The sequence below is a fragment of the Agelaius phoeniceus genome, chromosome 3 (assembly GCF_051311805.1).
Source record: "Agelaius phoeniceus isolate bAgePho1 chromosome 3, bAgePho1.hap1, whole genome shotgun sequence".
Taxonomy (NCBI): Eukaryota; Metazoa; Chordata; class Aves; order Passeriformes; family Icteridae; genus Agelaius; species Agelaius phoeniceus.
Window position 1 is genome coordinate 1553696 of NC_135267.1, and position 22855 is coordinate 1576550.

The 22855-nt window shown below is 46.9% G+C and overlaps 1 protein-coding gene across 7 annotated transcripts in view; it reads left to right on the plus strand.

Moving 5' to 3' along the window:
- Positions 1–22855, plus strand: part of PTK2B (protein tyrosine kinase 2 beta) — an 82458-nt gene that overhangs the window by 42746 nt on the left and 16857 nt on the right. For 6 of the 7 annotated variants that reach the window (XM_077176441.1, XM_077176442.1, XM_077176444.1 and 3 more), the window contains exon 21: positions 12142–12267. The exons of the other annotated variant lie outside the window; for it this stretch is intronic. In XM_077176441.1, the coding sequence (XP_077032556.1) occupies positions 12142–12267 (126 nt within the window). The remainder of the gene's footprint in view (positions 1–12141; positions 12268–22855) is intronic. 7 annotated transcript variants of the gene reach the window in all.

Consider the following 22855-nt stretch of genomic DNA (forward strand, 5'->3'; position numbering starts at 1 on the left):
TCCCGAAATATCCCAAAATATCCCAAAATATCCCAAAGTATCCCAAAATATCCCGAAATATCCCAAAATATCCCAGAATATCCCGAAGTATCCCGAAATATCCCGAAATATCCCAAAGTATCCCAGAATATCCCAAAATATCCCGAAATATCCCAAAATATCCCGAAATAATCCCGAAATATCCCGAAATATCCCGAAATATCCCGAAATATCCCAAAATTTTCCCAAAATATCCTAAAATATCCCGAAATATCCCAAAATATCCCAAAATATCCCGAAATATCACAAAATACCCCGAAATTTCCCAAAATATCCCGAAATTTCCCAAAATATCCCAAAATATCCCGAAATTTCCCGAAATATCCCAAAATATCCCAAAATAATCCCGAAATATCCCGAAATATCCCAAAATATCCCAAAATATCCCGAAATATCCCGAAATATCCCAAAATATCCCGAAATATCCTAAAATATCCCAAAATATCCCGAAATATCCCAAAATATCCCAAAATATCCCAGAATATCCCGAAATATCCCGAAATTTCCCCAAAAAATCCCAGAATATCCCGAAATATCACAAAATACCCCAAAATATCCCAAAATATCCCGAAATATCCCAAAATATACCGAAATATCCCAAAGTATCCCAAAATATCCCAAAATACCCCAAAATATCCCAAAGTATCCCAAAGTATCCCAAAGTATCCCAAAATATCCCAGAATATCCCAAAATATCCCAGAATATCCCGAAATATCCCAAAATATCCCGAAATATCCCAAAGTATCCCAAAATATCCCAAAATATCCAAAAATATCCCAAAATATCCCAAAATATCCCAAAAATATCCCAAAGTATCCCAAAATATCCCGAAATATCCCGAAATATCCCAGAATATCCCAAAATATCCCGAAATATCCCAAAATATCCTGAAATATCCCAGAATATCCCAAAATATCCCAAAATATCCCAAAATATCCCGAAATTTCCCAAAATATCCCAGAATATCCCAAAGTATCCCAAAATATCCCGAAATTTCCCAAAATATCCCAAAACATCCCAAAATATCCCGAAATTTCCCAAAATATCCCAAAATATCCTGAAATATCCCGAAATTTCCCCAAAAAATCCCAGAATATCCCGAAATATCCCAAAATATCCCAAAATATCCCAAAATATCCCAGAATATCCCAAAATATCCCAAAATATCCCAAAATATCCCAAAATATCCCAAAATTTCCCAAAATATCCCGAAATATCTCAAAATATCCCGAAACCAAAATATCCCAGAATATCCCAGAATATCCCAAAATATCCCGAAATATCCTAAAATATCCCAAAATATCCCAAAATATCCCAAAATATCCCAAAATTTCCCGAAATATCCCGAAATTTCCCAAAATATCCCAAAATATCCCAAGGCCTCTTTTAGGATGAGGCCAATCCCAATCCGAGACGGCTCCCGGTGCAATTCCCGCGTTTCGGAGGCCAGAATGTCCCAGAATGTCCCAAAACATCCCAAAAAAATCCCAAAATGTCCCAAAAATTCCCAAAATATTCCAAACTATCCCAAAAAATCCCTGAATATGTGAAAAAAATCCCAGAATTTCCCAAAATATCCTGAAATTTCCCAAAATATCCCAGAATTTCCCCAAAAATATTCCAAATATTCCAAAGTATCCCAAAAAGTCCCTGAATATGTGAAAAAAACCCCAAAATATCCCAAAATATCCCATAATTTCCTCAAAATTCCCAAAATATTCCAAACTATCCCAAAAGATCCCTGAAAATGTGAGAAAAATCCCAGAATATCCCAAAATGTCCCAAAATATCCCAAAATATCCCATAATTTCCCCAAAATTCCCCAAATATTCCAAAGTATCCCAAAAAATCCCTGAATATGTGAAAAAAATCCCAGAATTTCCCAAAATATCCCGAAATTTCCCAAAATATCCCAAAATATCCCGAAATATCCTAAAATATACCAAAATATCCCGAAATATCCCAAAATATCCCGAAATATCCCAAAATATCCCGAAATATCCCAAAATATCCCAAAATATCCCAAAATATCCCGAAATATCCCAGAATATCCCAAAATATCCCGAAATATCCCGAAATACCCCAAAGTATCCCAAAATATCCCAAAATATCCCAGAATATCCCGAAATATCCCAAAATATCCCAAAAATATCCCAAAATATCCCAGAATATCCCGAAATATCCCAAAATATCCCGAAATATCCTGAAATATGCTGAAATATCCCAAAGTATCCCAAAGTATCCCAAAGTATCCCAAAATATCCCGAAATATCCCAAAATATCCCGAAATATCCCAAAATAACCCAAAATATCCCGAAATATCCCCAAAATATCCCAAAATATCCCGAAATATCCTGAAATATCCCAGAATATCCCAAAATATCCCGAAATATCCCAAAATATCCCAAAATTTCCCAAAATTTCCCAAAATATCCCAAAATTCCCCCAAAATTCCCAAAATATTCCAAAGTATCCCAAAAAATCCCTGAATATGTGAAAAAAATCCCAGAATATCCCAAAATATCCCGAAATTTCCCAAAATATCCCGAAATTTCCCAAAATATCCCAAAATATTCCAAAGTATCCCAAAAAATCCCTGAATATGTGAAAAAAACCCCAGAATTTCCCAAAATATCCCAAAATTTCCAATAAAAATCCCATAATTCCCCCAAAATTCCCAAAATATTCCAAACTATCCCAAAAAAATCCCTGAATATGTGAAAAAATCCCCAAATATCCCAAAATATCCGGAAATTTCCCAAAAAATCCCCAAATATTCCAAAGTATCCCAAAAAATCCCTGAATATGTGAAAAAAACCCCAAAATATCCCAAAATTTCCCGTATTTCCCCCAAAATTCCCAAAATATTCCTAAGTTTCCAAAAAATTCCATAAATATGTGAAAAAATCCCAGAATTTCCCAAAATATCCCAAAATTCCCCCAAAATTCCCAAAATATTCCAAACTATCCCAAAAAATCCCTAAATGTCTGAAAAAATCCCAGAATGTCCCAAAATATGGGAAAAATCCCAAAATTTCCCAAATACCCCAAAATTTCCCAAAATATCCCATAATTCCCCCAAAATTCCCAAAATATTCCAAAGTATCCCAAAAAATCCCTAAATAGGTGAAAAAATCCCAGAATATCCCAAAATATCCCAAAATTTCCCAAAATATCCCAAAAAAATCCCATAATTTGCCCAAAATTCCCAAAATTTCCCAAAATATCCCATAAATTTCCCCAAATTCCCAAAATATTCCAAAGTATCCCAAAAAATCCCTAAATATGTGAAAAAAAATCCCAGAATGTCCCAAAACATCCCAAAAAAATCCCATAATTTTCCAAAAATACCCCAAATATTCCAAAGTATCCCAAAAAAATCCCTGAATATGTGGAAAAAATCCCGGAATTTCCCAAAATATCCCAAAATTTCTCCAAAATTCCCCAAATATTCCCAACTATCCCAAAAAATCCCTGAATATGTGAAAAAAATCCCAAAATGTCCCAAAATATCCCGAAATTTTCCAAAATATCCTGAAATTTCCCCCAAAATTCCCAAAATATTCCAAACTATCCCAAAAAATCCCTGAATATCTGAAAAAATCCCAGAATGTCCCAAAAAATCCCATAATTTCCTCAGAATTCCCAAAATATTCCAAAATATCCCAAAAAATCCCTGAATATGTGAAAAAAATCCCAGAATATCCCAAAATTTCTCCAAAATTCCCAAAAAAATCCCATAATTTCCCCAGAATTCCCAAAATATTCCTAAATTTCCAAAAAAATCCCTAAATATGTTAAAAAATCCCAGAATATCCAAAAATATCCCAAAATTCCCCCAAAATTCCCAAAATATTCCAAACTATCCCAAAAATTCCATGAATATATGAAAAAAAATCCCAGAATATCCCAAAATATCCCAAAATTTCCCAAAAAATTCCCAAAATATTCCAAAGTATCCCAAAAAGTCCCTGAATATGTGAAAAAAATCCCAGAATTTCCCAAAATATCCCAAAATTTCCCCAAAATTTCTCCAAAATTCCCAAAATATTCCAAAGCAATCCCAAAAAAATCCCATAATTTCCCCAAAATTCCCAAAATATTCCAAACTATCCCAAAAAATCCCTGAATATGTGAAAAAATCCCAGAATATCCCAAAATATCCCAAAATTTCCCAAAATATCCCAGAATTTCCCCAAAATTCCCCAAATATTCCAAAGTTTCAAAAAAAATCCCTGAATATGTGAAAAAAATCCCAGAATTTCCCAAAATATCCCGAAATTTTCCAAAAATTCCCAAAATTTCCAAAAAAATTCCCAAAATATTCCAAACTATCCCAAAAAGTCCCTAAATATGTGAAAAAAATCCCAAAATATCCCAAAATTTCCCAAAAAAATCCCATAATTTCCCCAGAATTCCCAAAATATTCCAAACTATCCCAAAAAAATCCCTGAATATGTGAAAAAAATCCCAGAATGTCCCAAAATATCCCAAAATATCCCAAAAAAATCCCATAATTTCCCCAAAATTCCCCAAATATTCCAAACTATCCCAAAAAACCCCTGAATATGTGGAAAAAACCCCAGAATGTCCCAAAATATCCCAAAATTTCCCAAAATATCCCATTATTTCCCAAAAATTCCCCAAATATTCCAAAGTATCCCAAAAAACTCCCTGAATATGTGAAAAAAATCCCAGAATGTCCCAAAATTTCCCATAATTTCCCAGAAATTCCCCAAAATATTCCAAACTATCCCAAAAAATCCCTGAATATCTGAAATAAATCCCAAAATATCCCAAAATATCCCAAAATTTCCCAAAATTTCCCATAATTTCCCCAAAATTCCCAAAATTTTCCAAACTATCCCAAAAAATCCCTGAATATGTGAAAAAAAATCCCAGAATATCCCAAAATATCCCAAAATTTCCCCAAAAATTCCCAAAATTTCCCATAATTCCCCCCAAAATTCCCAAAATATTCCAAACTATCCCAAAAAAATCCCTAAATATGTGAAAAAAATCCCAGAATATCCCAAAATATCCCAAAATATCCCAAAATGTCCCATAATTTCCCCAAAATTCCCAAAATATTCCAAAGTATCCCAAAAAATCCCTGAATATGTGAAAAAAATCCCAAAATTTCCCAAAATATCCCAGAATTCCCCCAAAATTCCCAAAATATTCCAAACTATCCCAAAAAAAATCCCTGAATATGTGAAAAAATCCCAGAATGTCCCAAAATGTCCCAAAATTTCCATAAATATTCCAGTATTTCCCAAAATATCCCAAAATATCCCAAAATATCCCGAAATATCCCAAAAATATCCCAAAATTCCCCCAAAATTCCCAAAATATTCCTAAGTTTCCAAAAAGTCCCTAAATATGTGAAAAAAATCGCAGAATATCCAAAATTTCCCAAAATATCCCAAAATATCCCAGAATTTCCCCAAAATTCCCAAAATATTCCAAAGTTTCCAAAAATATCCCAAATACCTGAAAAAAATCCCAGAATTTCCCAAAATATCCCGAAATTTCCCAAAATATCCCGAAATTTCCCAAAAAATCCCGTTATTTCCCCAAAATTCCCCAAATATTCCAAAGTATCCCAAAAAGTCCCTAAATAGGTGAAAAAATCCCAGAATATCCCAAAATATCCCAAAATATCTGAAAATATCCCGAAATTTCCCAAAATATCCCAAAATATCCCGAAATTTCCCCCAAAATATCCCAAAATATTCCAAACTATCCCAAAAAAATCCCTAAATATGTGAAAAAATTCCCAGAATATCCAAAAATATCGGGAAATATCCCATAATTTCCCAAAATTTCCCAAAATTCCCAAAATATTTCAAAGTTTCCCAAAAATTCCCTGAATATGTGAAAAAAATCCCAGAATATCCCAAAATATCCCGAAATTTCCCAAAATATCCCGTAATTCCCCCAAAATTCCCCAAATATTCCAAACTATCCCAAAAAGTCCCTGAATATGTGAAAAAAATCCCAGAATGTCCCAAAATATCCTGAAATTTCCCAAAATTTCCCGTAATTCCCCCAAAATTCCCAAAATATTCCAAAGTATTCCAAAAAAATCCCTGAATATGTGAAAAAACCCCAGAATTTCCCAAAATATCCCAAAATTTCCCCAAAATTCCCAAAAATTCTCAAAATATTCCAAACTATCCCAAAAAATCCCTAAATATGTGAAAAAATCCCAGAATATCCCAAAATCCAAAAATATCCTAAAATACCTCAGAATATCCCAAAATATTTCACAAGATCCCAAAATATCCAAAAATATTAAAAAAAACCCGCAAAATATCCTGAAGTATCCCAGAATATCCAAGAATTTCCCAAAATATCCCAAAATATCCCAAAATATCTCAAAATATCCCAAAATGTCCCAAAATATCAAAAAATATCCCAAAATTGCCCAAAATATCCCAAAATACCCAAAAAAAAAAATTCCAAAAAATTCCCAAAATATCCCCAGGAACAGCCCCAAGCCCAATTCCAGGCCCGTCCCCATCCCCATCCCGGCGCCGTCCGTGTGTCCGTCCACGCGTGTCCGTGTCCGTGTGTCCATCCCTGTGTCCGTGTGTCCATCCCTGTGTCCATCCCCGTGTCCATCCCTGTGTCCCTGTGTCCATCCCCGTGTCCGTGTGTCCATCCCTGTGTCCATCCCTGTGTCCGTGTGTCCATCCCCGTGTCCATCCCCGTGTCCATCCCTGTGTCCATCCCTGTGTCCGTGTGTCCATCCCCATGTCCATCCCTGTGTCCATGTGTCCGTCCCTGTGTCCATCCCTGTGTCCATCCCTGTGTCCGTGTGTCCGTCCCTGTGTCCATCCCCATGTCCGTGTGTCCATCCCTGTGTCCGTGTGTCCATCCCCGTGTCCATCCCTGTGTCCATCCCTGTGTCCATCCCTGTGTCCATCCCTGTGTCCATCCCCGTGTCCATCCCTGTGTCCGTGTGTCCATCCCTGTGTCCGTGTGTCCGTCCCCGTGTCCATCCCCATGTCCGTGTGTCCATCCCTGTGTCCATCCCCGTGTCCATCCCTGTGTCCATCCCTGTGTCCATCCCTGTGTCCGTGTGTCCATCCCCGTGTCCATCCCTGTGTCCATCCCTGTGTCCATCCCCGTGTCCATCCCTGTGTCCATCCCTGTGTCCATCCCTGTGTCCATCCCTGTGTCCGTGTGTCCATCCCTGTGTCCATCCCTGTGTCCCTGTGTCCATCCCCGTGTCCATCCCCGTGTCCATCCCCGTGTCCGTGTGTCCATCCCTGTGTCCATCCCCGTGTCCATCCCCGTGTCCGTGTGTCCATCCCCGTGTCCATCCCCGTGTCCGTCCCTGTGTCCATCCCCGTGTCCATCCCTGTGTCCATCCCTGTGTCCGTGTGTCCATCCCCGTGTCCGTGTGTCCATCCCCATGTCCGTCCCTGTGTCCATCCCTGTGTCTGTCCCCGTGTCCATCCCCGTGTCCATCCCTGTGTCCATCCCCGTGTGTCCATCCCTGTGTCCATCCCCGTGTGTCCATCCCTGTGTCCGTGTGTCCATCCCCGTGTCCATCCCCGTGTCCATCCCTGTGCGTCCATCCCTGTGTCCATCCCCGTGTCCATCCCTGTGTCCGTGTGTCCATCCCCGTGTCCATCCCTGTGTCCATCCCCGTGTCCATCCCTGTGTCCGTGTGTCCATCCCCGTGTCCATCCCTGTGTCCCCGTGTCCATCCCTGTGTCCATCCCTGTGTCCGTGTGTCCATCCCTGTGTCCATCCCCGTGTCCATCCCCGTGTCCGTGTGTCCATGTGTCCATCCCTGTGTCCATCCCTGTGTCCGTGTGTCCATCCCTGTGTCCATCCCCGTGTCCATCCCCGTGTCCATCCCTGTGTCCATCCCCGTGTCCGTGTGTCCATCCCTGTGTCCGTGTGTCCATCCCTGTGTCCATCCCTGTGTCCATCCCTGTGTCCGTGTGTCCATCCCTGTGTCCATCCCTGTGTCCATCCCTGTGTCCATCCCTGTGTCCATCCCCGTGTCCATACCTGTGTCCGTGTGTCCATCCCTGTGTCCATCCCTGTGTCCATCCCCGTGTCCATCCCTGTGTCCGTCCCTGTGTCCATCCCTGTGTCCGTGTGTCCATCCCTGTGTCCATCCCCGTGTCCATCCCTGTGTCCATCCCTGTGTCCATCCCTGTGTCCATCCCTGTGTCCATCCCCGTGTCCGTGTGTCCATCCCTGTGTCCATCCCCGTGTCCGTCCCTGTGTCCATCCCTGTGTCCATCCCTGTGTCCGTGTGTCCATCCCTGTGTCCGTGTGTCCATCCCTGTGTCCATCCCCGTGTCCATCCCCGTGTCCATCCCTGTGTCCATCCCTGTGTCCATCCCTGTGTCCATCCCTGTGTCCGTGTGTCCATCCCTGTGTGTCCATCTCTGTGTCCGTCCCTGTGTCCATCCCCGTGTCCATCCCTGTGTCCATCCCCGTGTCCGTGTGTCCATCCCTGTGTCCATCCCTGTGTCCGTCCCTGTGTCCGTGTGTCCATCCCTGTGTCCATCCCCGTGTCCGTGTGTCCATCCCTGTGTTCATCCCTGTGTCCATCCCTGTGTCCGTGTGTCCATCCCTGTGTCCATCCCTGTGTCCATCCCTGTGTCCGTCCCTGTGTCCATCCCTGTGTCCATCCCTGTGTCCGTGTGTCCATCCCTGTGTCCATCCCTGTGTCCATCCCCGTGTCCATCCCTGTGTCCGTGTGTCCATCCCTGTGTGTCCATCCCCGTGTCCATCCCCGTGTCCATCCCTGTGTCCATCCCTGTGTCCGTGTGTCCATCCCTGTGTCCGTGTGTCCATCCCCGTGTCCATCCCTGTGTCCATCCCCGTGTCCATCCCTGTGTCCGTGTGTCCATCCCTGTGTCCATCCCCGTGTCCGTGTGTCCATCCCCATGTCCGTGTGTCCATCCCTGTGTCCGTGTGTCCATCCCCGTGTCCATCCCTGTGTCCATCCCCGTGTCCGTGTGTCCGTCCCCGTGTCCATCCCCGTGTCCATCCCTGTGTCCATCCCTGTGTCCGTGTGTCCATCCCTGTGTCCATCCCTGTGTCCATCCCCGTGTCCATCCCTGTGTCCATCCCTGTGTCCGTGTGTCCGTCCCCGTGTCCATCCCCGTGTCCATCCCTGTGTCCATCCCCGTGTCCGTGTGTCCATCCCTGTGTCCATCCCTGTGTCCATGTGTCCATCCCTGTGTCCATCCCTGTGTCCATCCCTGTGTGTCCATCCCTGTGTCCATCCCTGTGTCCGTGTGTCCATCCCCGTGTCCATCCCCGTGTCCATCCCTGTGTCCATCCCTGTGTCCGTGTGTCCATCCCTGTGTCCATCCCTGTGTCCATCCCTGTGTCTGTGTGTCCATCCCTGTGTCCATCCCTGTGTCCATCCCCGTGTCCATCCCCGTGTCCATCCCTGTGTCCGTGTGTCCATCCCTGTGTCCATCCCCGTGTCCATCCCTGTGTCCATCCCCGTGTCCATCCCCGTGTCCATCCCTGTGTCCGTGTGTCCATCCCTGTGTCCATCCCTGTGTCCGTGTGTCCATCCCCGTGTCCATCCCCGTGTCCGTGTGTCCATCCCTGTGTCCATCCCCGTGTCCGTGTGTCCATCCCTGTGTCCATCCCTGTGTCCATCCCTGTGTCCATCCCTGTGTCCATCCCCGTGTCCGTGTGTCCATCCCTGTGTCCATCCCCGTGTCCATCCCCGTGTCCATCCCTGTGTCCATCCCTGTGTCCGTGTGTCCATCCCTGTGTCCATCCCTGTGTCCATCCCTGTGTCCATCCCCGTGTCCATCCCTGTGTCCATCCCTGTGTCCGTGTGTCCATCCCTGTGTCCGTGTGTCCATCCCCGTGTCCATCCCCGTGTCCATCCCTGTGTCCATCCCTGTGTCCGTGTGTCCATCCCCGTGTCCATCCCCGTGTCCATCCCTGTGTCCGTGTGTCCATCCCCGTGTCCATCCCTGTGTCCGTGTGTCCATCCCCGTGTCCATCCCTGTGTCCATCCCTGTGTCCATCCCTGTGTCCATCCCCGTGTCCATCCCTGTGTCCATCCCTGTGTCCATCCCTGTGTCCGTGTGTCCATCCCTGTGTCCGTGTGTCCATCCCTGTGTCCATCCCTGTGTCCATCCCCGTGTCCATCCCTGTGTCTGTGTGTCCATCCCTGTGTCCGTGTGTCCATCCCCGTGTCCATCCCTGTGTCCATCCCTGTGTCCGTGTGTCCATCCCGTGTGTCCATCCCTGTGTCCATCCCCGTGTCCATCCCTGTGTCCATCCCTGTGTCCGTGTGTCCATCCCTGTGTCCATCCCTGTGTCCATCCCTGTGTCCGTGTGTCCATCCCGTGTGTCCATCCCTGTGTCCATCCCCGTGTCCATCCCTGTGTCCATCCCCGTGTCCATCCCTGTGTCCGTGTGTCCATCCCTGTGTCCCTGTGTCCATCCCTGTGTCCATCCCTGTGTCCGTGTGTCCATCCCTGTGTCCATCCCCGTGTCCATCCCTGTGTCCGTGTGTCCATCCCTGTGTCCGTGTGTCCATCCCCGTGTCCGTGTGTCCATCCCTGTGTCCGTGTGTCCATCCCTGTGTCCATCCCCGTGTCCATCCCTGTGTCCATCCCTGTGTCCGTGTGTCCATCCCTGTGTCCGTGTGTCCATCCCTGTGTCCATCCCCGTGTCCATCCCTGTGTCCGTGTGTCCATCCCTGTGTCCATCCCCGTGTGTCCATCCCCGTGTCCATCCCTGTGTCCGTGTGTCCATCCCTGTGTCCGTGTGTCCATCCCCGTGTCCATCCCTGTGTCCATCCCTGTGTCCATCCCTGTGTCCATCCCCGTGTCCATCCCTGTGTCCATCCCTGTGTCCATCCCCGTGTCCATCCCTGTGTCCGTGAGTCCATCCCTGTGTCCATCCCTGTGTCCGTGTGTCCATCCCCGTGTCCATCCCTGTGTCCATCCCTGTGTCCACCCCTGTGTGTCCATCCCCGTGTCCATCCCTGTGTCCATCCCCGTGTCCGTGTGTCCATCCCTGTGTCCGTCCCTGTGTCCATCCCCATGTCCATCCCTGTGTCCGTGTGTCCATCCCTGTGTCCATCCCCGTGTCCATCCCCGTGTCCATCCCTGTGTCCATCCCTGTGTCCATCCCCGTGTCCATCCCTGTGTCCATCCCTGTGTCCATCCCTGTGTCCATCCCTGTGTCCATGTGTCCATCCCCGTGTCCATCCCTGTGTCCATCCCTGTGTCCATCCCCATGTCCGTGTGTCCATCCCTGTGTCCATCCCCGTGTCCATCCCCGTGTCCATCCCTGTGTCCGTGTGTCCATCCCTGTGTCCATCCCTGTGTCCATCCCTGTGTCCATCCCCGTGTGTCCATCCCTGTGTCCATCCCTGTGTCCATCCCCGTGTGTCCATCCCTGTGTCCATCCCTGTGTCCGTGTGTCCATCCCTGTGTCCATCCCTGTGTCCATCCCCGTGTCCATCCCTGTGTCCATGTGTCCATCCCTGTGTCCATCCCTGTGTCCATCCCCGTGTCCGTGTGTCCATCCCTGTGTCCATCCCTGTGTCCGTGTGTCCATCCCTGTGTCCATCCCTGTGTCCATCCCTGTGTCCATCCCCGTGTCCATCCCTGTGTCCGTGTGTCCATCCCTGTGTCCATCCCTGTGTCCATCCCTGTGTCCGTGTGTCCATCCCTGTGTCCATCCCTGTGTCCATCCCTGTGTCCATCCCTGTGTCCGTGTGTCCATCCCTGTGTCCATCCCTGTGTCCCTGTGTCCATCCCTGTGTCCATCCCTGTGTCCGTCCCTGTGTCCGTGTGTCCATCCCTGTGTCCATCCCTGTGTCCGTGTGTCCATCCCTGTGTCCATCCCCGTGTCCGTGTGTCCATCCCCGTGTCCATCCCTGTGTCCGTGTGTCCATCCCTGTGTCCATCCCTGTGTCCATCCCTGTGTCCATCCCCATGTCCATCCCCGTGTCCGTGTGTCCATCCCTGTGTCCGTGTGTCCATCCCCGTGTGTCTGTCTGTGTGTCCGTCCGCGCTAACCCCGCTCTCGCCGCCTCCGCCGCCTCTGCCGTGTTCCCGTTGCCATTCCCGGTTTCCCAGCTTCCGGAGGGGCTCTGTGCCAGCTCTCCCGCCCTCGCCAGCCCGGCCGAGGTCCCGAGCCCGGCGCTGTCGCGGCGCACGCCGCCCCCGGCGCGGCACGGCGGCTTCAAGAGGCACAGCATGAGGGTAAGCGCCCGCGGCCGCCGCCTGAACCAACAACAGCAACAGCAGCACCAGGCCCAGGCCTTCCCGGCGCTCCAAAAAAACACTCGGAGATCGGCCTGGGGGCATTCCGGGGAATTCCCAATCCTCAAAAATCCCTCGGAGACCGGCCCGGGGGGATTCCAGGGAATTCCCAATCCTCCAAAACCACTCGGGGACCGGCCCGGGGGCATTCCGGGGAATTCCCAATCCACAAAAACCACTCGGAGACCGGCCCGGGGGGATTCTGGGGAATTCCCAATCCTCAAAAATCCCTCGGAGATCGGCCCGGGGGGATTCCGGGGAATTCCCAATCCTCAAAAATCCCTCGGAGATCGGCCCGGGGGGATTCGGGAGCTGGGGGAATTCCCAGTGCTCAAAAATTGTCCCGTTTTTGGGATCCATTGGAATCCACTTCCCATTGGGATTTGGCAGCCGGAGGAATTCCCAATCCTTAAAAATTGTCCCATTTTTGGGATTTGGCTTCGTCCCGGTGGGATTTGGCATCTGGAGACCTTCCCAATCCTCAAAAATGGTCCCGTTTTTGGGATCTGCTTCCTGTTGGGATTTGGCATCCAGAGGAATTCCCAGTCCTCAAAAATCCATCCCAATTTTGGGATCTGCTTCCCCTTGGGATTTGGCATCCTGAGGAATTCCCAATCCTCCAAAAAATCCCTCAAAGATCGTCCCGGTGGGATTCGGGAGCTGGAGGAATTCCCGATCCTCCAAAATCCTCCCATTGCTGGGATCCATTGGGATCTGCTTCCTGTCGGGATTTGGCATCTGGAGGAATTCCCAATCCTCAAAATCCATCCCATTTTTGGGATTGATTTCCCAATGGAATTTGGGATCTGGAGGAATTCCCAGTCCTCAAAAATTGTCCTCAAAGATTGTCCCGAGGGGATTCAGGGGAATTCCCGATCCTCAAAAAATCGTCCCATTTTTGGGATCTGCTTCCCCTTGGGATTTGGGATCCTGAGGAATTCCCAATCCTCAAAATCCATCCCGTTTTTGGGATTGATCTCCCATTGGAATTTGGCATCTGGAGGAATTCCCAATCCTCAAAAATTGTCCCATTTTTGGGATCTGCTTCCTGTTGGGATTTGGCATCCTGAGGAATTCCCAATCCTCAAAAATCCCTCAGAGATCGTCCCAGTGGGATTCAGGGAAATTCCCAATCCTCAAAAATCCCTCAAAGATTGTTTTGGTTGGATTCGGGAGCTGGAGACCTTCCCAATCCTCAAAAATCCATCCCAATTTTGGGATCTGCTTCCCATTGGGATTTGGCATCCTGAGGAATTCCCAATCATCCAAAAGATCCCTCAGAGATCGGCCCAAGGGGATTTGGCAGCCGGAGGAATTCCCAGTCCTTAAAAATTGTCCTGTTGGGATTCAGATCTGGAGACCTTCCCAGTCCTTAAAAACTGTCCCATTTTTGGGATCCATTTCCTGTTGGGATTTGGGATCTGGAGGAATTCCCAGTCCTCAAAAATCCTCCATTGCTGGAATCTGTTGGGATCCACTTCCCGTTGGGATTTGGGATCCAGAGGAATTCCTGGCTCTCAAAAATCCCTCAAAGATTGTCCCACTGAGATTCGGCATCTGGAGAAATTCCCGATCCTTAAAAACTGTCCCATTTTTGGGATCTGCTTCCTGTTGGGATTTTGGATCTGGAGGAATTCCCAATCCTCAAAAATCCATCCCATTTTTGGGATCTGTTTCCCCTTGAAATTTAGCATCTGGAGGAATTCCCAATCCTCAAAGATCGTCCCGGTGGGATTCGGCATCTGGAGAAATTCCCAATCCTCAAAAATGCTCCCATTGTTGGGATCAATTTCCCATTGGGATTTGGGATCCGGAGGAATTCCCAATCCTCAAAAATGGTCCCATTTTTAGGATCCATTGGAATCCACTTCCCATTGGAATTTGGGATCTGGAGGAATTCCCGGTGCTCAAAAATTGTCCTGTTGGGATTCGGCATCTGGAGACCTTCCCAATCCTTAAAAATTGTCCCATTTTTGGGATCTGCTTCCTGTTGGGAATTGGCATCCGGAGGAATTCCCAGTCCTCAAAAATTGTCCTGTTTGGATTCAGCATCTGGAGACCTTCCCAATCCTCAAAAATGCTCCCATTTTTGGGATCCATTTCCTGTTGGGATTCGGCATCTGGAGACCTTCCCAATCCTTAAAAACTGTCCCATTTTTGGGATCCATTTCCCCTTGGGATTTGGGATCCAGAGGAATTCCTGGCTCTCAAAAATCCCTCAAAGATCGTCCCACTGGGATTCAGCATCTGGAGAAATTCCCAATCCTCAAAATCCATCCCATTTTTGGGATCCATGGGGATTCTGTTTCCCGGTGGGATTTGGCATCCTGAGGAATTCCCAATCCTCCAAAAAATCCCTCAGAGATCAGCCCGAGGGGATTCGGGGAAATTCCCGATCCTCAAAAATCCCTCAAAGATCGTCCCGGTGGGATTCGGCATCTGGATGCCTTCCCAATCCTTAAAAACTGTCCCATTGTTGGGATCTGCTTCCCATTGGGATTTGGCATCCGGAGGAATTCCCAATCCTCCAAAAAATCCCTCAAAGATTGTCCCGAGGGGATTCGGGAGCCGGAGGAATTCCCGGTGCTCAAAAATTGTCCCGTTTTTGGGATCCATTGGAATCCACTTCCCATTGGAATTTGGGATCTGGAGGAATTCCCAACCCTCAAAAATTGTCCCATTGTTGGGATCTGCTTCCTGTTGGGATTTGGCATCCTGAGGAATTCCCAATCCTCCAAAAAATCCCTCAAAGATCGTCCCGATGGGATTTGGCATCCGGAGGAATTCCCAATCCTCAAAAATGGTGCCATTGTTGGGATCCATTGGGATTCTGCTTCCCCTTGGGATTCAGCATCCTGAGGAATTCCCAGGCCTTAAAAAATGCTCCCATTGTTGGGATCCGCTTCCCATTGGGATTCGGGATCTGGAGAAATTCCCAATCCTAAAAAATTGTCCCATTGTTGGGATCCTCTTCCAACAATTGCTTGGATCTTCCCAACGATTGAAATTCGGCATCCGGAGGAATTCCCAGTCCTCAAAAATGGCCCCATTGTTGGGATCCATTGGGACCCGCTTCCCGCTGGGATTCGGGATCCGGAGGAATTCCCAGTCCTAAAAATCCCTCCCATTTTTAGGATCCCTTGGGATCTGCTTCCCGTTGGGAATTGAGATCCAGAGGAATTCCCAACCCTCAAAAATCTTCTCGTTGGAATCCCTTGGATCCACTTCCCACTGGGGATCCTTAAAATCCATCCCATTTTTGGGATCTGCTTCCCACTGAGATTTGGGATCTCGATTCCTTCCCAGTCCTCAAAATCCGTTCCATTTTCGGGATCCCTTGGGATTTGCTTCCCATTGGGATTTGAGATCTGGATGCCTTCCCAATCCTAAAAATCCCTCCCATTTTTGGGATCTGCTTCCCATTGAGATTTGGGGTCTGGAGGAATTCCCAATCCTAAAAATCCATCCCATTTTTGGGATTTGGCATCTGGATGCCTTCCTGACCCTAAAAATCCCTCCCATTTTTGGGATCTGCTTCCCGTTGGGATTTGGGATCCGGAGGAATTCCCAACCCCCAAATTTCCCTCCCGGTTTTTGGGTTCCGCTTCCCATTGGGATTTGAGATCTCGATGCCTTCCCGACCCTAAAAGTCCCTCCCATTTTTGGGATCTGCTTCCCGTTTGGGATTTGGGATCCGGAGGAATTCCCAACCCTAAAAATCCCTCCCATTTTTAGGATTTGGGGTCTGGATGCCTTCCCAATCCTAAAAATCCCTCCCATTTTTGGGATCGGCTTCCCGTTGGGATTTGGGATCTCGATGCCTTCCCAATCCTAAAAATCCCTCCCATTTTTGGGATTGGTTTCCCACTGGGATTTGGGATCCGGAGGAATTCCCAACCCTAAGAATCCCTCCCATTTTTGGGATCTTGATGCCTTCCCAATCCTAAAAATCTGTTCCATTTTTGGGATCCCTTGGGATCTGCTTCCCATTGGGATTTGGGATCTGGAGCCTTCCCAACCCTAAAACTCCCTCCCATTTTTGGGATTGGTTTCCCACTGGGATTTGGGATCCGGAGGAATTCCCAACCCTAAAAATCCCTCCCATTTTTAGGATTTGGGATCTGGATGCCTTCCCAATCCTAAAAATCCTTCCCATTTTTGGGATCCGCTTCCCGTTGGGATTTGGGATCCAGAGGAATTCCCAATCCTCCAAAATCCATCCCATTTTTGGGATCTGCTTCCCATTGGGATTTGGGATCTGGAGGAATTCCCAACCCTAAAAATCCCTCCCATTTTTGGGATCTTGATGCCTTCCCAATCCTAAAAATCTGTTCCATTTTCGGGATCCATTGGGATCTGCTTCCCATTGGGATTTGAGATCTGGAGGAATTCCCAGTCCCAAAAATCCCTCCCATTTTTGGGATTGGTTTCCCACTGGGATTTGGGATCCAGAGGAATTCCCAGCCCTCAAAATCCATCCCATTTTTAGGATTTGGGATCTGGATGCCTTCCCGATCCCAAAAATCCCTCCCATTTTTGGGATCTGCTTCCCAGTGGGATTTGGGATCCGGAGGAATTCCTAATCCTAAAAATCCATCCCGTTTTTGGGATCGCGATTCCTTCCCAGTCCTCAAAATCCGTTCCCTTTTCGGGATCCCTTGGGATTTGCTTCCCACTGGGATTTGGGATCCGGAGGAATTCCCAGTCCTCAACAATCTTCTTGTTGGAATCCATCGGATCCACTTCCCACTGGGGACCCTAAAAATCCATCCCATTTTTGGGATTTGCTTCCCGTTGGGATTTGGGATCCGGAGGAATTCCCAATCCTCAAAATCCATCCCATTTTTAGGATTTGGGATCTGGATGCCTTCCCAATCCTAAAAATCCCTCCCATTTTTGGGATCAATTTCCCACTGGGATTTGGCATCCGGAGGAATTCCCAATCCTCCAAAATCCATCCCATTTTTAGGATTTGGGGTCTGGATGCCTTCCCAATCCTAAAAATCCATCCCATTTTTGGGATCGATTTCCCGTTGGGATTTGGGATCTCGATGCCTTCCCAGGCCTCAAAATCTGTTCCAATTTTCGGGATCCATTGGGATCTGCTTCCCATTGGGATTTGAGATCCAGAGGAATTCCCAATCCTCCAAAATCCATCCCATTTTTAGGATCTGGGATCTGGATGCCTTCCCAATCCCAAAAATCCATCCCATTTTTGGGATTTGCTTCCCGTTGGGATTTGGGATCTCGATTCCTTCCCAGTCCTCAAAATCCGTTCCATTTTTGGGATCCCTTGGGATTTGCTTCCCATTGGGATTTGGGATCCAGAGGAATTCCCAACCCTCAAAAATTGTCCCATTGTTGGAACCCATCGGATCCACTTCCCACTGGGGACCCTAAAAATCCATCCCATTTTTGGGATCTGCTTCCCACTGGGATTTGGGATCTGGAGGAATTCCTAATCCTCAAAAATCGTCTTGTTGGAATCCATTGGATCCACTTCCCATTGGGATTTGGGATTTGGGATCTGGATGCTTTTCTGATCCTAAAAATCCATCCCATTTTGGGATCTGCTTCCCGTTTGGGATTTGAGATCTGGAGAAATTCCCAACCCTCAAAATCCATCCCATTTTTAGGATTCGGGATCTCGATGCCTTCCCAGTCCTCAAACTCCCTCCCATTTTTGGGATCTGCTTCCCACTGGGATTTGGGATCTCGATTCCTTCCCAGTCCTCAAAATCCGTTCCATTTTCGGGATCCCTTGGGATCAGCTTCCCGTTGGGATTTGGGATCTGGAGAAATTCCCAATCCTCAAACTCCCTCCCATTTTTGGGATTGATTTCCCAGTGGGATTCGGGATCCGGAGGAATTCCCAATCCTCAAAATCCACCCATTTTTGGGATTGGCTTCCCACAGGGATTTGGGATCTGGAGGAATTCCTAATCCTCAAAAATCTTCTTGTTGGAATCCATTGGATCCACTTCCCACTGGGATTTGGGATTTGGGATCTGGATGCTTTCCCAATCCTAAAAATCCCTCCCAATTTTGGGATCAATTTCCCACTTGGATTTGGGATCTGGAGGAATTCCCAATCCTCAGAAACCATCCCATTTTTAGGATTTGGGATCTGGATGCTTTCCCGACCCTAAAAATCCCTCCCATTTTTGGGATCGGCTTCCCGTTGGGATTTGGGATCCGGAGGAATTCCCAACCCTAAAAATCCATCCCATTTTTGGGATCTGCTTCCCACTGGGATTTGGGATCCGGAGGAATTCCCAATCCTCCAAAATCCCTCCCATTTTTGGGATGTGCTTCCCATTGAGATTTGGGATCTGGATGCCTTCCCAATCCTAAAAATCCCTCCCGTTTTTGGGATTGATTTCGCACTGGGATTTGGGATCCAGAGGAATTCCCAACCCTCAAATTTCCCTCCCGGTTTTTGGGTTCCGCTTTCCCGCCCCCGCCGCCGCTTTCCCGCTGCCGCTCCCCCCTTTCCCCCATTTTACTTTTTCCCCCTTTTTTCCCCTTTTTTCCCCTTTTCCTGTTTTTGTCACTACTCCTCCTTTTCCTTTTTCCCCCCTTTCCCCCCATTTTTCCCTTTTTCCCCTCTTTTTCCCCATTTTCCCCCATTTTCTCCCCTTTTCCCCTCTTTTTCCTCTTTTTCCCCCATTTTCTCCCCTGTCCCCCCTTTTTTCTCCCTTTTCCCCCTCCATTTTTTCCCCTCTTTTCCCCCAACTTTTTCTCCCCTTTTTTCTCCTCTATCCCCATTTTTCCCCCTTTTCCCCTTTTTTCCCCCCTTTATCCTGATTTTCCCCTTTTATCCCCCCTTTCCCCCATTTTACTTTTTTCCCCTTTTTTCCCCTTTTCCTGTTTTTGTCACTACTCCCCCTTTTCCTTTTTCCCCCTTCCCCCCAATTTTCCCCTTTTTTCCCCATTCTTTCTCCTTTTCCCCTTTTCCCCCTTTTCCCCCTTTATCCCCATTTTCCCTTTTTTCCCTTTTCCCTCATTTTTCTCCTTTTATCTCTTTTCCCCTTTTCTTCCCTTTATCCCCTTTTTTCCCCATTTTTCCCCATTTTCCCCCCTTTTCCCCCTTTATCCCATTTTCCCCCTTTTTTCCCCTTTTCCCAGTTTCTCCCTTTCCCCCATTTTTCCTCCTCTTTTCCCATTTTTCCCCTTTCTCCCCATTTTCCCATTTTTCTCCTTTTTCCCTTCCCCCTTTATCCCCCTTTTTCTCATTTCCCTCCTTTTTCACATTTCCCCCTTTTCCCCTCTTTTTCCCTCTTTTTCCCCCATTTTCTCCCCTGTCCCCCCTTTTTTCTCCCTTTTCCCCCTCCATTTTTCCCCCAACTTTTTCTCCCCTTTTTTCTCCTCTATCCCCATTTTTCCCCCTTTTCCCCTTTTTCCCCCTTTATCCTGATTTTCCCCTTTTATCCCCCTTTTCCCCCATTTTACTTTTTTCCCCTTTTTTCCCCTTTTCCTGTTTTTGTCACTACTCCCCCTTTTCCTTTTCCCCCCTTTCCCCCCATTTTTCCCTTTTTTCCCCTTTTTTCCCCATTTTTCCCCATTTTCTCCCCTTTTCCCCTCTTTTTCCTCTTTTTCCCCCATTTTCTCCCCTGTCCCCCCTTTTTTCTCCCTTTTCCCCCTCCATTTTTTCCCCTCTTTTCCCCCAACTTTTTCTCCCCTTTTTTCTCCTCTATCCCCATTTTTCCCCCTTTTCCCCCTTTTTCCCCCTTTATCCTGATTTTCCCCTTTTATCCCCCTTTTCCCCCATTTTACTTTTTTCCCCTTTTTTCCCCTTTTCCTGTTTTTGTCACTACTCCCCCTTTTCCTTTTCCTTTTTCCCCCTTCCCCCCAATTTTCCCCCTTTTTTCCCATTCTTTCTCCTTTTCCCCTTTTTCCCCTTTATCCCCATTTTCCCCCTTTTCCCCTTTCCCCTTTTCCCCCATTTTTCTCCTTTTATCTCCTTTCCCCTTTTCTTCCCTTTATCCCCTTTTTTCCCATTTTTCCCCATTTTTCTCCTTTTCCCCCCTTTATCCCATTTTCCCCCTTTTTTCTCCTTTTCCCCTTTTCCCAGTTTCTCCCTTTCCCCCATTTTTCCTCCTCTTTTCCCATTTTTCCCCTTTTTCCCCTTTTCCCATTTTTCTCCTTTTTCCCTTCCCCCTTTATCCCCCTTTTTCTCATTTCCCTCCTTTTTCACCTTTCCCCTTTTCCCCCTTTTTCCCCTTTTCCCCCTTCCCACTTTTCCCCTTTCCCCTTTCCCCCTTTTCCCCATTTTTTATCCTTTATTCCCCTTTTCCCCTGATTTTTCCCCCTTTTCCCTTTTTTCCCTTCCCCTCTTTCCGATTTTCCCCTTTCCCACCTTTTCCCCCTTTTCACATTTTCTCCTTTTTTCTCCTTTTTCCTCATTTCCCTCTTTTCCCTTTTCCCCCCTTTCCCCTCCTTTATTTCCCCTTTTCCCACCTTTATTCTCCTTTTTCCCCTTTCCCCCCTTTCTCCATTTTCTCCCTTTTCCCTCCTTTTCTCCTTTTCCCCTTTCTTCCTTCCCCCCATTTTTCCTCTTTCCCTTTTCCCCCTTTTTCCCCCCTTTTCCCCCCTTTCCCATTTTTATCCCAATTCTCCCTTTCCCCCCTTATCCCACTTTTCCTCCCTTTCCCTTCTTCCCTGTTTTCCCCATTTTCCCCTTTTCCCCCTTCCCCCTCTTTCCCCTTTCCCCTTTTCCCCTCTTTTTCCTCTTTCCCCTTTTCCTTCTCCCCTTTTCCCCCATTTTCCCCATTTTTCACAAATTTTCCCCAACTTTTTCCCCCTTTCCCCCCATTTTCCCCTTTTTTCCCACTTTTTCCCCTCTTTTTCCCCATTTTTCCCATTTTCTCCCCTTTTCCCCTCTTTTTCCTCTTTTTCCCCCATTTTCTCCCCTGTCCCCCCTTTTTTCTCCCTTTCCCCCTCCATTTTTCCCCCAACTTTTTCTCCCCTTTTTTCTCCTCTATCCCCATTTTTCCCCCTTTATCCTGATTTTCCCCCTTTATCCTGATTTTCCCCTTTTATCCCACTTTTCCCCCATTTTACTTTTTCCCCTTTTTTCCCCTTTTCCTGTTTTTGTCACTACTCCCCCTTTTCCTTTTCCTTTTTCCCCCTTCCCCCCAATTTTCCCCTTTTTTCCCATTCGTTCTCCTTTCCCCCTTTTCCCCCTTTTTCCCCATTTTCCCCTTTTCCCCTTTCCCCTTTTCCCCCATTTTTCTCCTTTTATCTCTTTTCCCCTTTTCTTCCCTTTATCCCCTTTTTTCCCATTTTCTCCTTTTCCCCCCTTTTCCCCCTTTATCCCTTTTTTCCCCTTTTTTCTCCTTTTCTCCTTTTCCCAGTTTCTCCCTTTCCCCCATTTTTCCTCTTTTCCCCCTTTTCCCATTTTTCTCCTTTTTCCCTTCCCCCTTTATCCCCCTTTTTCTCATTTCCCTCCTTTTTCACATTTCCCCCTTTTCCCCTCTTTTTCCCCTTTTCCCCTTCCCACTTTTCCCCTTTTTCCCCTTTTCCCCTTTCCCCCATTTTTCTCCTTTATTCCCCTTTTCCCCTGATTTTCCCCCTTTTCCCCTTTTCCCTTTTTTCCCTTCCCCTCTTTCCGATTTTCCCCTTTCCCACCTTTTCCCCCTTTTCACTTTTTCTCCTTTTTTCTCCTTTTTCCTCATTTCCCTCTTTTCCTTTTTCCCCCTTTTCCCCCTTTTCCCACCTTTTCCCACCTTTATTCTCCTTTTTCCCCTTTTCCCCCCTTTCTCCATTTTCTCCCTTTTCCCTCCTTTTCTCCTTTTCCCCTTTCTTCCTTCCCCCCATTTTTCCTCTTTCCCTTTTCCCCCTTTTTCCCCCCTTTTTCCCCCCTTTCCCATTTTTATCCCTATTCTCCCTTTATCCCCCCTTTATCCCACTTTTCCTCCCTTTCCCCCCTTCCCTGTTTTCCCCATTTTCCCCTTTTCCCCCTTCCCCCTCTTTCCCCTTTCCCCTCTTTCCCTTTTTTCCCTCTTTCCCCTTTTCCTTCTCCCCTTTTCCCCCATTTTCCCCATTTTTCCCAAATTTTCCCCAATTTTTTTCCCAACTTTTTCCTCCTTTCCCCCCTTTTTCCCTTTTTTTCCCCATTTTTCCCCATTTTCTCCCCTTTTCCCCTCTTTTTCCTCTTTTTCCCCCATTTTCTCCCCATCCCCCCTTTTTTCTCCCTTTTCCCCCTCCATTTTTCCCCCAACTTTTTCTCCTCTTTTTTCTCCTCTATCCCCATTTTTCCCCCTTTTCCCCTTTTTCCCCCTTTATCCTCATTTTCCCCTTTTATCCCCCATTTCCCCCATTTTACTTTTTTCCCCTTTTTTCCCCTTTTCCTGTTTTTGTCACTACTCCCCCTTTTCCTTTTCCTTTTTCCCCCATTTTTCCCCCCAATTTTCCCCTTTTTTCCCATTCTTTCTCCTTTTCCCCTTTTCCCCCTTTATCCCCATTTTCCCCCTTTTCCCCTTTCCCCTTTTCCCCCATTTTTCTCCTTTTATCTCTTTTCCCCTTT